Consider the following 14,655-nt stretch of genomic DNA (forward strand, 5'->3'; position numbering starts at 1 on the left):
CGCTGTGCTCGCTGTCGTCGTACAATATGAATATATTGTCTGAATATTTTGTACAGGTTCACTGTGGGCTCCGACAGCCTCACCATCACTGATGTGACTGAGAGTGATGAGGGGGAGTACAAATGCATCATGAACACCACTCTGGACCATGATTCAGCCAGCGCCACCCTCACTGTTGTCGGTATGTAACGCTTTGCAGAAGCTCGGTGTCACTGACTTGTGGAACAGACTCACCAGTGTCGCCCCACTCCCTCTCTACTTTGTCCGACACGTACACAGCTCCTCAAGGTTAATTGCCTGCGAGTTTACTTGAGCGTCGGGGCAGATTCAGTTAGCTCTTGTGTCAGCACTATGAATATTTGATTGTGGCCTTCTTACTGAGTCAGGTGACCTCTGTTTTCTTATGGCTGAACGACCACTAATCTCCCTGTCTCACTCCTGCCCTCCTACCTGGCACGCCACCGCCAGCTGTTTTCCACGGTAAACCTGCAGCTCACACGAGAACCCAGATGTGCCCTGCGGACGCGGGCTCTTGTTGTCGCTTGTTGGATGTCTCCGTTAAATGCAGCATGTTGTGGCCTGAAAATGCTTTTTTGTTTTTGACATTCAGAGGGCGTTGTCGTGGTGCCGCTTCTCTTTTCATTTTGATGTTTAGTGTCTGCAAGGTGTTTTTTTTTTTCTCCTGTACCGTTTGTTATTGTTTTAATTTTATTCATGTTTGAATGCATTGAACCACTGGTGCAAACATTTAGGCAAAGCGGGGAGACGTTTCCACTCGCACCTGAATGTTAAGATTATTTGTAAAGCGCACGTCACCTCATTGCACCACTTGTGATATCTTCATACGCACCGCTTCCTCATCGCTTGTTTATTCCAAGCATGCTTTTCACTTTATCCTCACATTCCAAAACATGAGCATCAATTTAGACTCGATTTCATGCAGAGTGATTATGGAAGATCCCCAAGATGAACATCAGTTGTTTCATATGCATGATGCAACGCCTGCATGTTTATCATATGCCAAATAACAATATTAGATGCAACATGTAACGAAATAAAGGTGTAGCTGAAACGTGTGATAAACTTTGGCCTTAATGATGAGTCTAGTGTTTCAGTAAAGAATTAACCGGGCCGTGGTAATTTGTTTTTGCTTCATCTTGTTCTGGCATGAACCCTTCATATCGTGTAACACCAAAACGAAGTGAGTGTGAATGTAATCCCGGGCGGATGTGTTGATGTTGCTGCCTCTGCTGTGTTTCTCCCAGAGCGTCCTGAGCCCCCAACTGACCTAGAACTGACAGACCAGAAAAAGAGGAGTGTTCAGCTCACTTGGATCCCTGGAGATGAGCATAACAGCCCTATTCAGAGTATGTGTGTGTGTGTGTGTTGTCTTCCTGACGTTCTATGAAGGTTTTATCTGTACAAGCGCCTTACCTTACCTGTTTGGGACATTATAATACGCTTGCACTAGTAATCAGGTTCACTAGTGAAAGCAAATGCATCCTAATATAACAGTCCTGCACTACATCCTATAATATTCAGCATTTGCTTAAAATAACAGAGATGTTGATACAACTGTGATTCCATTTTGGATGCTGTAATGCTTCTCAATTGTATTGTGTTTCTGTCATTTTGGTAACCCCATACAGCTGAATTACCACCTTTCTGATGCCGTTTCCACATAAACTGAGCATTATAACAGTCATGAGACTGATGACCTAATGCAGTGTCCTAGAATGCATTCGTTTTCACTAGTGTACCTAATGTTTTGGCAAATGAGTTTAAGTAAATTTCTATATACAGTATTTGACCTTTAGCTGGCTCTCCTAAAAGGTGATCTAGATTAAGTCAACCAGATATAATCATTTTGTTGTAGTTATTATAGTTTTTATTCACGAGGTTACATTTTAATTTCATTCTTGTTTTGAAACAAGTTTGGTTTCAGGTTTGGTTTATGTGTTTTCTGAATAGATTTTATTGTTTGACTTTTGGACTTGGATAGTTACAGTATCCATTTTGATTTTTGTTATTATATATAAGTATATGATGAGGGGATATTTGACGGGCAAAATTTAAGGAAGTCCCGAACAGATATCACAAAACACAAACACTTTATAACTGGGTCACTATCATGTAGACATCCCAGTCTTAATTATTCACTGGAGACAGATTTGAATAATGACCGAAATAAAGACATCTACTGTACTTTTTACAACAGTATATATAAAAATAAAAACAATAATAATAAAAAGATTACAGTAATTTTACAAATATGCCGTCAGATAATTTACACATTATCTTTTTTTTTTATGACAGAATTTCTGATCCAGTATGAAGACTCGCTGCATCATCAAGGTCACTGGCATAACCTTACAGAGGTGCCTGGAACCAAGACGACAGCTCACCTCAAACTGTCGCCCTACGCTCACTACACCTTCAGAGTCCTGGCTCTTAACGCTGTGGGGTTCAGTCGCCCCAGCTTAGCCTCCAGGATGTACAAGACAGAGCCTGCAGGTACGGAGTCGTCTGGATGCCTCGTGTGGAGTTTCAGATATAAAATAATTCTACATCAGTCCATTATGTAATGCGTAAATATTCAATGTTTCTTTGATTGTGCCACTTTGGTTTCAGTGGCTTTACATATAGCAGTTTGTCCTTGCTATGTTAAAATATGTTCTGAAAGGATTTACCTTTATTCTATTTTTTTGTGCGTTGAAAAAACCATCTGCTTTAACAGGGATTTTTATGTTTACGGCAAGTTAAATATAAGTGTTTTCTCCTTAATCATAATGGATCAGTGTTGTTGATCTGAGTTTTATAATGGATGCGTTTCGCGGCAGCTATTCTGACATTTCAGATCAGGTGCTGCCTTCAAATGGTCTTGGTTACGACAGTGGAAGTTGTGAACACAAAATGCTTGCAAATGCTTCAAGTGGAAACTTCAGTCACGAGTGACTAAGAACCATTACAGTCACTGAGAGTTAGACGTGTTAGCGTAGAGTTAGCAAGCTAACAGCTGAATAACTTGACAAAGGCGTAATCACATATGAGGGTGTTGGGAACGTCAACATTTTGCTCAGATATATGTATAAAAATTGAAAACATCCAGCTGCAAGGTTGTGAAAACCACAAGAAAACGCTGCCCATGAGCTAGTTTACTTATAAAGATGGCAAACACGACACCATTCGAGGACAGACAGGGTAAACACAGGTGTAAGTGATAACATTAATTATGGCCATGTTCCATTTAGTCTGGTTAGGACCCTGATATTGAGCATGCTGGCTCTCTGTGGCATACTAAAACTAGAATGGGAGCATAATTAATTTGATTTATTACACCTGTGTTTACTCAAAATGGCTGCTGTGAAAAGGGTCCCGTATGTTCATTTAGTCTCTAATATGTGTTCCAGCTCCAGACGAGAACCCGACGGGCGTGCATGGGTTTGGAACACAGCACGACAATCTCGTGATCTCCTGGAAGGTAATAAAGTAGCACAAGGCTAACCATTGTAACCACAGAAACATCGCCTTGAAGCAAGATTCTGTAATTTATAAGATATATATACAGTATATGCCACTTTTTCCACTATATTTATTGTCATGTCATTATATCATTATTTATCATCATGTATTTTTTTTTAAATGAGTTGAAACTTTCTCTTCTCCAGCCTCTGTCTGGCCTCCAGTCCAACGGTCCGGGGCTGCGCTATAAAGTGATGTGGAGGCAGAAGGTGGTGGGCAGTAGTTGGAACGACGCAACAGTGGCCAACATCTCCAAGTTTGTTGTGTCTGGAACGCCCACGTTTTCCCAATACGAGCTAAAAGTTCAGGCTGTGAACGACTTTGGAGAGGGACCCGAGCCCGCTGTTGTCCACGGCTACTCGGGGGAGGACCGTGAGTTAGACCTTTTGTCTTTTTAAACTCCTCAGACAGCGATCGTGTGTGAGAGCCTGAGGGGATACACTACAACTCACCACACTACAACAGTTACTCAGTATGCTTCCTCTTTGCCTTCAGCTGTTGTTGTGTTGTGTTCCTCTCCTGTTGCACAGTGCCAATAGCGGCTCCGGAAAACGTGCAGGGCATCGCGTTAAACAGCTCTCTGGCAGAGGTACACTGGGATCCCGTGCCCCCTCATTTAATACGAGGACACCTCAAAGGATATAAGGTACGGCGTGATCGGAGGCATGCGGTGCAGCGCCTACAACAGTGACACTAACCAACATTTAACATGTTAAATGTGTCCTGCAGGTGTATTACTGGAGGAACCACAACCTCCACAAGCACAACCCCGTCATCCTGAGCTTCAGCGGGAACCACACCCACGGCATGCTGCCTGGCCTGCACCCCTTCAGTCACTACTCGTTCCACGTCAGGGTCTGTAACGGCAAGGGAGAGGGTCCCGCGAGCAAAGACCAGCAGTTTAAGACGCCCGAGGGAGGTAAGAGAAGGAGGACACGCCCGTAGCCGCTGATCGGTGCTCCTCGTAATCCTATCCTAAAGTAGAAAAAGACACTATGAAAAAGACTTGTCCTAAATATTAGGAACAATTCATCGTAATGACTCTAAAATCGTCCTTCATTAATGGTAGGCTCAGATACACATGGAGCAGATGAATGTGAAAACATGTGCATCATTCTGCACGGTGAAGGTCAAACATCCTAATGAAAAGAGAATAATCAAACAGGTTTCTGACTAGAGTGGGGGTATTCATTTCTGCTTGAGGCTCAAAGACCCTGAAACCTTAAAAAACCTGTCAGTCACTCCTCTTCTGCAGCTTTAGATTGTTGAACCAGTTTGATTTATGAAGATTTATGTCTCTCTTCAGTCCCGGGGCTTCCTACATCTCTGACGGTCACAGATACTAACCTGGACTCCCTGACCCTTGAGTGGACTCCTCCTCATGAGCACAATGGACACATCACTGGCTACACCCTCAAGTATCAGCCAGGTGAGGCTTTTGTTTTAAACTGCTGAGGTTTTGTACGTTTTCTTAGTGAATGTCACCTTCCTTCATGTAGCTGTAGTTTGTATGTCATTGTTTTTCATGTCCTGTACCGTCATTCTGTTCAGATTATTCAATATAGATAAATAAAATTTAGAACATTTTATTTTGCCTAAATTACAACAACACAAATTAACCAATCAACTCTTTGGTCACTCCCGCCCTCTATTTCTGAACCCCTGCTCCAAAATGCTCCCATTTCCACTTTTTTCATCACTTACACTCCATCTCCAACCCCCTCCTCCTCCTCCTTCTCCTTATATCTCTATTCAACTTACCTCCCAACTTCCACCCATCATCCGCCTTGTCGCCCATCCTTCACCCCCTGTAGTCAATAACTCCTATGAACTGGGCCCAGCGGAGGAGCTGGCCCTGGCTGCCAATGAGACCTCAGTCACTTTGACCAACCTCAAGTACAGCACACGCTACAAGTTTTATTTGAATGCGAAAACACTCACTGGACCAGGCCCAGCCATTTCTCAGGAAGCTGTCACCATCATGGATGAAGGTAAGTCATAAAATACAGGCGAGAAGTAAAACTTACCTCCCTGCGTTTCTTCCACTGGAAGAATGGACGAATGTTTAAGCTGATTAAAGTCAGTTGTTTCTGTTTGATTCCAGTGAAAATGACATGTTACATGTATGTTTAGTTCACATTAAGATTAACTGGTAATCAGACTCTCACCACATATCAAATACCAAATGACGAGCTATCCTTTATAGAGTCCAGCCCCTTTTGATCCTGTTTAAACTGTTCCATAAATATGATGCTTGCCAGTGTAAAAGATGTTGCATGTCATGAAAGCCTCAATTTACTGCAAAACAGTTGAACTTAATGATTCGTAAATAATTCAGTTGAATTCAGATCACTTTATTTGTCCCTAAGGGCCAATTTAAAAAGGCATAAGTAGCTAAAAATAGACACAGTCACAATCAATAGACACAATCACAATCAAAAGCATGCATTGGTGAATTTTTTACTTGAAATAAGAGACTACACACCCAAAAGTGATATATTTACCGTATTTCTGATGATCTATAAGTAAGCTAAGGAAACCAAAAACAACTTCCAACACCTCCCTGATGAAGTCAGCAATACAGTGACACCAAGTCACCAGTTTATTGACTAGTTGTCTCAGCAAACCAGCAATTTGAAGATGTTTATCGATCATACCAACTCTTCACCAAAAAGTAACCCCACTTGTGAAAATAGTCATTATCCTCAGCCCTTCTGTTATGTGCCTTGTGTTTGTGAAGTGTTAAGTGTCCTGTATACTGCACAATATTTCATAGCGTTTTCTTTTGCATTGCATGAGATACATGAATTTTTCAGCTTAAGTCCATACTCAAGGTGGTTCCTGCCTCTCAAACAGATTATATGATTATGTTATTCATTTTAACGTTACGAAACATGAACACATAAATGTCTCACCGATACACGGTGGCACATGTTCGGAGCGGTGGGGGCCGCTCCATGATGACTCCTGTCCTGTTGTTTCTGTGTCCTGTTTCTCTCTCTACAAGCTCTAATATCACAGGCTGACGTAGATGCGTATCTAGGTATCTAGAGGCCCGTTTTACAGATACAGCCGCAGCTAGCATGGCCTCCTCATCCTCCACCTCTGTCACACACTTCAACCCAACCAAGACGCTTGGCGCGGTTCAAAGCTGGGGAGAGTTCAAAGCTTCGTAGATAAAGACGCTGTGTGACATGAGCCTTTCTAATGCAATGTGATAAAAGTAGATGAGCCCTTTTTCAAGTGCTTGGCTGCTTTTTATTTATTCCTTTATTTGCCTTTAACCGTGCCTTTGGCGCCTTCACCCCTCTTCTTACCTCTTCCACGGCGGCTGCTGGCGATGCTTCCCCGCTGCATGGCGAGCGTTTGCTGGGCATGCCAATGAACTGCGCGCTCTGTGCATAATGACTCCAGTGTCTGTGATGTCTGCCTGTGGAGAGTGTCCGCGTGCGGTCTTGTGTGTGCGTTGCCGTCTTCACCCCTCTTCATGTTGTCTGCAGGGAACACCCAAACCTCTCATCCCATTGCGCCGTCTCCTCCACGCCGTCCATCCCACAAGGGTACAGATTCTGTTGTGAACTTGGCGAACCACATGCCTGATTAGTTACATAATGAGTTTTGTGCAATTCTTTTGTTTCGCTGGCGCTAGTGTCCCAAGTCGCAGTTGCTTTTGTTTCAAGGCTGTGAAGGTCTAGATTCAGTGACGCTAAGAGCATGTAATGGGACAGTGATTAAAGCATTTTCCAGTTATTTGATTGTTCTCTGTGAGACGACTCTTGACGATTGCCTTTTCCCTTGTGTGCTCAGAGCCTGAGAGTCCTTTCGGAAACGTTAGTTACTCGGTCGAAGAAGACGGGGCCCTGATCAGTTGGGAGTACGAGGGCCCGGAGAAAAACTTTTATGTAGAATACATAGTGGAAAACAGTAAGCAAAACAACACACCAAATATGTCTGTTAGTTACGTGCATGGGTGGCAAGAGACTCCTACTTCAGCATTGGCTTGTGCAGGTGAATAGAAATATTGGCAGTCGTGCAGACGCTGGCTCCTGCCAACATAGACCCAGATGTGATAAACAAACCTCACTGTGATTGCACTGCTAATTGTTCAGTGCGTTATTGACGAGAGCTGCCTGCATTTCCCTTGACAGTCGGGATGAAACTTATGTAGACAAATGTAATAAAAAACTAACAAAAAAAACCCACCATTCTTGCTATTCCAGCTGAATTTGTCTGAAGTGTTCCCAATTGTTTTTATCACCTGCAGAGAGGAGGAGACACTGTAGTATGGCTCTCTCACACCTACTGTTTAATGGATTCAATTAGGCAGTATCATAATAATAGATGACAGTAATAACGGTAATTTAGAAAATGTTGTTTGAAATCATCAGGAACAACATGTTTCCCATTCAGCTCATTACCGCTTGTGAGTGTACGGTGGCCCTGAGTGCTCGGTGTTCTGCGCTTGATGAAAACGCGTGCAGATAGACAAAAGAGAGAAGACATCATTCGCCAATTTGACGACGCTTTTAGAAGACAAGAGTCTCCAGCTATACCGCTATATCTCTGAGGATGTTCTTGGCTTTGAGCTAGTGCTAGTTAGTTTAGAAGGAATTTGGACAAAGTCCAAAGTCAAGCGTCGGCTGGACGAAAAGTTAAATGATCACTAGAGATACAACAGTTCAAAGTGAATTAAGTTTCATGGCATTTTCGTCATGAATGGGAATAGCCAGATGACCAAAAACCTGACATGTAAAGTAAATGTTGTATGCCCCTGGCAAGCCAAACTGTTTCTTTTACAGTCTTGTCCATTTTAGCTTTGTTCAAATACAACTGCGCCACCTCTGTTGACCTTGCCACTAACAAACTCAACAGCACCATCTAGAGGTCTGAAGAATTTATGGATCGTTTGATCAATTAATATTTGCGGTGTAATTAAATGTTTCAGTAGCTCCCTTAACGGCCGCTGTTTTTTACCCACATGTCCAGTGTCCTCTGGGGAAGAGACTGTACGCAGTGCAGTACTGAGCTACGCTTTCTCATTCGTTGATTCATATAGAGTCATATTGTTGAAAGCTTTTCTCAATTTGCATGTGCCGAAGTTGCAGCGCATCGAGCTTCCAGGGCCGCTATATTATTTCATTCATCAACTTAATGGATTTTTAGAACTCCATGAATATTAACTATTGCCTGAAGTAAAATGCCATCCCAGTAGATGTTTTTTTTTGTTAGTTCCCATAGTATCATGATCACCACAGCCCATTTCAGCTTGTGTTCGATCCCTCAAACGTGCCTCTCTTCGTGAACGTCCCTCCCGCAGGTGATGGTGAAGAGGAGTGGCAGAAAGAGCCCGTGAACGGCTCTCAGAACGTTATGCTGAAAGGCTTAAAGGGGGGCCTGTCCTATAAGGTGCGTTTGGTGGCCAAGGGGCACCGCGACCAGCCGCTCCACTGCTCCAAGGAGCTGGTGGTCAAGGTCCCAGGTGAGGCAGTTCTTGGACGGCCGCCTCCGTCTCGACGCGTTCGAGCCCCCGGCCTTGCACTGTGCCGTGTTGTAGAATGTGTAGTGGTTTGTGCTGTTGTGTAAATATGCCCGTGGATTTCACTGACGTGTTGTGGTCAGGGCACCGTAGCGCTATTGCAGCGTGCATGATCGTGTCGTTTCATTTCTGCATAGCTGATGTCAGTCTTGTGCCGTAGATTTGTGAATTCCAAGATAGTCTAATATAGAAATCCGTCACGTGTATAGTGCTTTGATGTCCAACCTAATGTTACCCACAGTGAACCTGTTTGTGTGTGATTGTGATTGTCTTTGTGTTTGTGTGCGTGTAGTTGTGATATCTGTGCACTGCTACTAATATGGGTTCAAGTCGCCATTAGTATTACCCAGGAGATTTCTGACTCGTCTAACATAAAAGCTCAGCTTTCCAGTAACAATGTGCAAACACGATCCACCCTCAAACTGATATTTTTAACCCATAGGTACAGTGCAACAGTGTAACCCTGGTTTATTTTAGATTATTGTCTCTATTTATGCTCGTCACTGGGGAAAAAGATGAGAAAAGAGTCCAGTCACAAATCTAAAGTCTTCCTCTTCTCCTGTGGCCAGCTGTGGCGAGCAGGCAGGTGGACATCGCCACTCAGGGATGGTTCATTGGCCTCATGTGTGCCATTGCTCTGCTCATCCTGATCCTTCTCATTATTTGCTTCATCCAGAGAAATAAAGGAGGGAAATACCCTGGTGAGTAGTAGCACAAACACTAACATGCACCCGCACTTAAATGTTATCAGTTGTATTTAGCTGCATTTTAAGATTACACCGTCGACAATTGTTGTTCGACTTCATGAGGCAGTTTATCTAAATTGCTTCCTCTGTCTCACCAGTCAAAGAGAAGGAGGATGCACACACAGACCCAGAGTTCCAGCCCATGAAAGACGATGACTGTCCTTTTGGGGAATACAGGTGAGACAAAGTGCCCAGGCCTCTGGAGCCCCCAGAGCCCATATTACCCATCAGCCCTTGCCCCCGTGCCCGCTTTCTGCCCAGATCTGCTCTCTCTGGCTGGGCTGGAGCTCTGTTCTCCGTCCCTCTTCTCAACCCTTACGGCTGACCAATAAATGAACCACAATCGCCAATAACACAAAGTAACAAGAGGAAGTGCCCCAATACGAACTTCCACGTCGGTGAAGCACAAGATGTTTTTAATTTTATTTTTTTCGGGGGAAGTCCGGGACGTCCTGGATGCTACTTGTGTTGGACTCTATTGTGTAAGCTTGATATGACATTGTGGTGTCATTTGAGAAGCAGGATTCTTCAGGTTTAGGAGGATTTAGGGGTTTTGGATGTTTTAAACACTACAGATGAGACTGTCAGGAAAAAAAATAAAAAATAAGATAAGCTACATTCATTAGCAACGTATCCCAAACTGACTCCAAGTATTGAATCCCATCCCAACTAATAAGCTATTCATGTGCATTGTTTGTCCAGTATATATAGTATTAACACTTTGCCTGGTGGATTGCTACTTACATACATAACCCTTGATGGGACTGAAAACCACTGAAACAATCATTCCTGCCAAATTACAGCAGTTACCCAGCTATGCTCGTTAGCATCCTCTTTCAAGGCTGCTTCTCCAATCGCACGCAGAATAAAGAAGAATGAAGCACTTTAATTCTGTATAGCTAGCATTTTGGAATACTGTTTTTTCTTTTTCAAGTCATTTTATAAGATGGTCTTGCTTTTATATTTTATATTACTTTTTGTATTATGTATACATAAATCTGTTCTATGGATTTTATGCTGTGATAGATATATATATCGATATATAAAAACATATAAAACATGTGATGTGCATGGTTTTAAAATGTGACATACTGTATGAGATTTTGCTGCAGGCAATAACGTGTTGAATGGAATCATTGTTTATATATAGATGAACGGTATAAAGATGCATTTGGATCCAGTCGGAGCTTATCAGCATGTTTGAGGAAGCAGTCATCGTGACAGAGCTGGTAAATGCTGTTTCTAACAGGCCAGCCTTTCATTACTAATTATAATTCTTCAAGGATACGACTGGTGTTGTCCTGCATTTTTGTTCCGACCACAAATTGCTTAAATGCCAATATGAATGCTTTATGTCCAGCTCCATGTTAGACTCCACAATTTACAGTTTAAAATTCAGACAAGGCGTCTTCTTGTAATTGCAGTGGTTTTGGTTAAAAAAGAAAAAAACATTGCTCAGATTCATTGTAATGAATGAACAGTCTGTGCAGAGCAGCAGTGTGGCTGTATCAGACCTCTGGTCTTGTTGACGATAAAAAATTAAATGCAGAGCACCACCAGTATTTATTCTCAAGAGGACCTCTCCAGTGGACATCGACTCAGATAACACAGTAGTCAGATCACAAGGCAAAGTGTATAAATATTATAGTGCCTTTGTGAGAGTATTCTTTATATCCATGCTGCTTCGTCACGCTCAGCTGGAACCTAACGGTATGTCAATAAAGACTTAACTCAAAAGAGCTTTTCTTGTGTGACTGCAGGAGAGCATACTTAAGGTTCAAACTTTACTTCGTGGCACATTTGCCCATCAAAGTGTAAAACAGAGATATACAACCTTCTGAAAGTGTGTGCAGACTGCGGTAATGTCTAGGAGTGACTGTTTGTGTGGGATCTCAGCTGGATGTCCTGTCATCCGATCGCAGGTTGTAGGTCTCAGGAAAGGTAAGGGCGGTGATGGTGTGTGGAGCGGGTGGGGGTCATCGTGCTGTAAGTCTAGCATGTAATAAAAGGTTAATTCAGTCATTGTGGAGAAAGGAAAAAAAAAACGCTCACTGGGTTTCATGGCTGTCATCGAGTTTAACATTTGGTCATAAAGCCGTCATCATGTGCTGGGCTCCGACAAATCATCAGTCTGTAGCTTTACTGTGCTTGTCCTTTCCTTTAATTGCCTTTGCACACTGATTATTATATTTAAATTGAATAGCGTTTCAGCATTATGGTGGCTTTGTGATCATATCTCATTGATGTTCAACTCGTGTGTGTGTGTGTGTGTGGAGTATCTGGTATCCAAAGAAAACTTTCTTTGCAGACTCTTCATGCATTTTGCTAATCTGTGATTATCATGCTTGCTTCGGGGGATGTTTTGGCTGAAACCTTGCTTTTCAAGTTTTATCCACATCATTGCGTTGGAATTTCTGTTTCTCCATCACAACCTCTGCCTTGGGGCGAAATGCTTTTGTCAAAACAACACATTTGCCACTTCATATTTGGTTTCGGGGGGAATTTGAACAGGGTATGATTGCTTGAGCTTTATTCCCCTGTTGCCTGATGGAAACCAACTTATCATTCACGCAGCTGCTACTATTTTTTTAGACATGGAGTGAATCAAATTCAAATGTAATTCTTGCGCAGCGGGCTAAAACGTCCACTGCTACATACTAACGTCACGCCTTTGCCATCACCTACCAAACTCCAAACAGTAGGTTGTGGCAAAAGCAGGAATTGGCAGCTCGGTGCTCCGTCTAAAAAAGTGATCACTAATCTCCTTGTTGCATCTGTCACGTCATCTCACCTGTAACACCTGCATGTTATTTTCTCCTTCAGTGACAATGAGGACCATAAACCGTTAAAAGGGAGCCGCACGCCATCTAATGGGACAGTTAAGCGAGACGACAGTGACGACAGTTTAGTTGACTACGGGGAAGGAGGAGATGGACAGTTCAACGAGGACGGCTCCTTTATCGGCCAGTATAGCGGAAAGAGTACCAGCAGGGACACTGCTGGGGGCCACGAGAGCTCGGAGGCCCCGTCCCCTATAAATGCAATGAACTCCTTGAACTCTTTCGTGTAGCCAAGCGGTCGCGAGGCGCCGCACTGACTGCTCGATCCCCACTTCCTCAGAGGGCTGTCGCAACACCGCATGGCTTTATGATCACACATCCATCCCCATATCCGCACATGAAATGGAAACCGATAGCTAATTATACCCTACGCAGCATATGGGAAGGATGCAGCTCAACCATAACTTTCATCTAAAACCCTATTAATTAACTCTTAGATTTGTTGCATTCTTACCAGGAATCTCATATGGACTATGCAGTGCTTGTCTGAACTATACTTGTTTATGTTAATGGTTATTATACTATCTGCTTCGTTTATGTTTAAATAGTATCCAACTATTACTCCATGTATCTTTCCAACACAGAAGCTTGTACCGAAATCTGTGATAAAGTAATACACTCATGCATTAAATGAATGTATTATATTTCATGAAGCATTCAGGATCAACAAAGCAAATCATGCACCGCAGCTATTTATATATATACAGTATGTATGAGGCGAACGTTCAGGAAACCAGAATTTGGGAAGGGTGCACGCAGCTTGCACTGACACACTCTCGTCCACTGCGGTAGACTCACCTGTGGAGGCGGAGGGGGGAAACGCTGCCATGCATGTCCCATGACCTCACGATCTTTGCCCTGCATGTGACCTCCACTTATAGAACTCGGTCTGAAGGTCAGTGTGGCGTGCCGAGGGTGTGGTAGCTTGGTTCAGTCCCCCTCTTCAGTAGGTAGTGCCTTTTCCTCAAAACAGTCGTGAAGTCTCTTTCCCGCGTTCAATAATTGCGGCAGTTGTAGATTGCATCCCAGGATGGATAAGTTTGAGAAGAGGACCCTGCCGACTGGTGAATAATTCATATATTCTTGACATGTTTTCTTTCTTTTCTTTTCTTTTTTTTTTAAAAAAAAAAGACAACTCCCGTTGCCTTGAGACACTGACTTTGATTCCTTCAAGAAGTTAAACATGGCCACATTGAATGAGATTAAAACACTGTTAAAACTCACTTCTTCTGATGCATAAAATCGGCAGCCGTTGTGTTCAGTACCTGACAGTATTCCTGCAGTGTATTAATGTTTGGGTGAGTTTTTGTGAGTGTGCGTCTGGGTGTGCGTGTGCGTGTGTGGAGGCGGTACATAATGGAGTTCCTATTAGATAAAAGTTGTTCCCTTGTACTAACTACACTTGAGGGCCTTTGGATGGGATCAAGGTTTCTTTTCTCTTAACTTGCATCAAGTTTTTTTTTTTTTTTTTAAAGACATGTAGAATATTTGTTGAATTTGTAAATACCTTAATCAATTGTACAGGGACAAGCAGCTTAAGCGCCAATATTGTGCATGATATGGCTTAACTTGTTGATAGGACTGTATTAAATAGAGACTACTTGTAGAGAAAATATATATATAAATATACACATTCTTTTGTTTTTTTCTTGCCGTGCACATTGTACATTTTATTGTGACTAACTGGACAGAAAACTGCATTTAAATTTGATTGTTTGCAGATTTGCTTGACGGCGAGTTAAATAACTTCGGCATTGTACAACAATGATATTCCGATGCATAGAATTCTATTACTCTGGTTTGTAATTGTTCTGCGCAGCCCCAGTGCACTGCCATGTCGATGCTCTTTTCTGACGGTATTGCAAATGGTTTTGTATTTAAGAATTTGTACTAACAGATGCTTTCTTTGTCTCTATTTAAGTTTTTTTTTCTTCCTTTTAGTGCAAGTATGATATTCAAGCTAAAGGAAATATAATGAATGAATAAATAAATATCTGCTTTAAGTTTCCAG

At 42.5% G+C, this 14,655-nt stretch overlaps 1 protein-coding gene across 16 annotated transcripts in view; it reads left to right on the plus strand.

Annotated features, from left to right (window-relative positions):
- Positions 1-14,655, plus strand: part of LOC125014609 (neuronal cell adhesion molecule-like) — a 70,109-nt gene extending 55,454 nt beyond the window's left edge. For 5 of the 16 annotated variants that reach the window (XM_047595833.1, XM_047595838.1, XM_047595835.1 and 2 more), the window contains 17 exons: positions 57-181; positions 469-480; positions 1,266-1,367; positions 2,317-2,514; positions 3,411-3,481; positions 3,669-3,894; positions 4,053-4,168; positions 4,252-4,441; positions 4,829-4,951; positions 5,337-5,513; positions 6,530-6,565; positions 7,023-7,082; positions 7,330-7,446; positions 8,840-9,001; positions 9,628-9,759; positions 9,903-9,981; positions 12,628-14,655. In XM_047595833.1, coding sequence (XP_047451789.1) covers positions 57-181; positions 469-480; positions 1,266-1,367; positions 2,317-2,514; positions 3,411-3,481; positions 3,669-3,894; positions 4,053-4,168; positions 4,252-4,441; positions 4,829-4,951; positions 5,337-5,513; positions 6,530-6,565; positions 7,023-7,082; positions 7,330-7,446; positions 8,840-9,001; positions 9,628-9,759; positions 9,903-9,981; positions 12,628-12,874 — 2,173 coding nt within the window. In that variant the 3' untranslated portion in view covers positions 12,875-14,655. The remainder of the gene's footprint in view (positions 1-56; positions 182-468; positions 481-1,265; positions 1,368-2,316; positions 2,515-3,410; positions 3,482-3,668; positions 3,895-4,052; positions 4,169-4,251; positions 4,442-4,828; positions 4,952-5,336; positions 5,514-6,529; positions 6,566-7,022; positions 7,083-7,329; positions 7,447-8,839; positions 9,002-9,627; positions 9,760-9,902; positions 9,982-12,627) is intronic. The other 11 variants (XM_047595836.1, XM_047595839.1, XM_047595843.1 and 8 more) reach the window with 8 other exon arrangements.

Source organism: Mugil cephalus, chromosome 10 (genome assembly GCF_022458985.1).
Source record: "Mugil cephalus isolate CIBA_MC_2020 chromosome 10, CIBA_Mcephalus_1.1, whole genome shotgun sequence".
Lineage (NCBI taxonomy): Eukaryota > Metazoa > Chordata > Actinopteri > Mugiliformes > Mugilidae > Mugil > Mugil cephalus.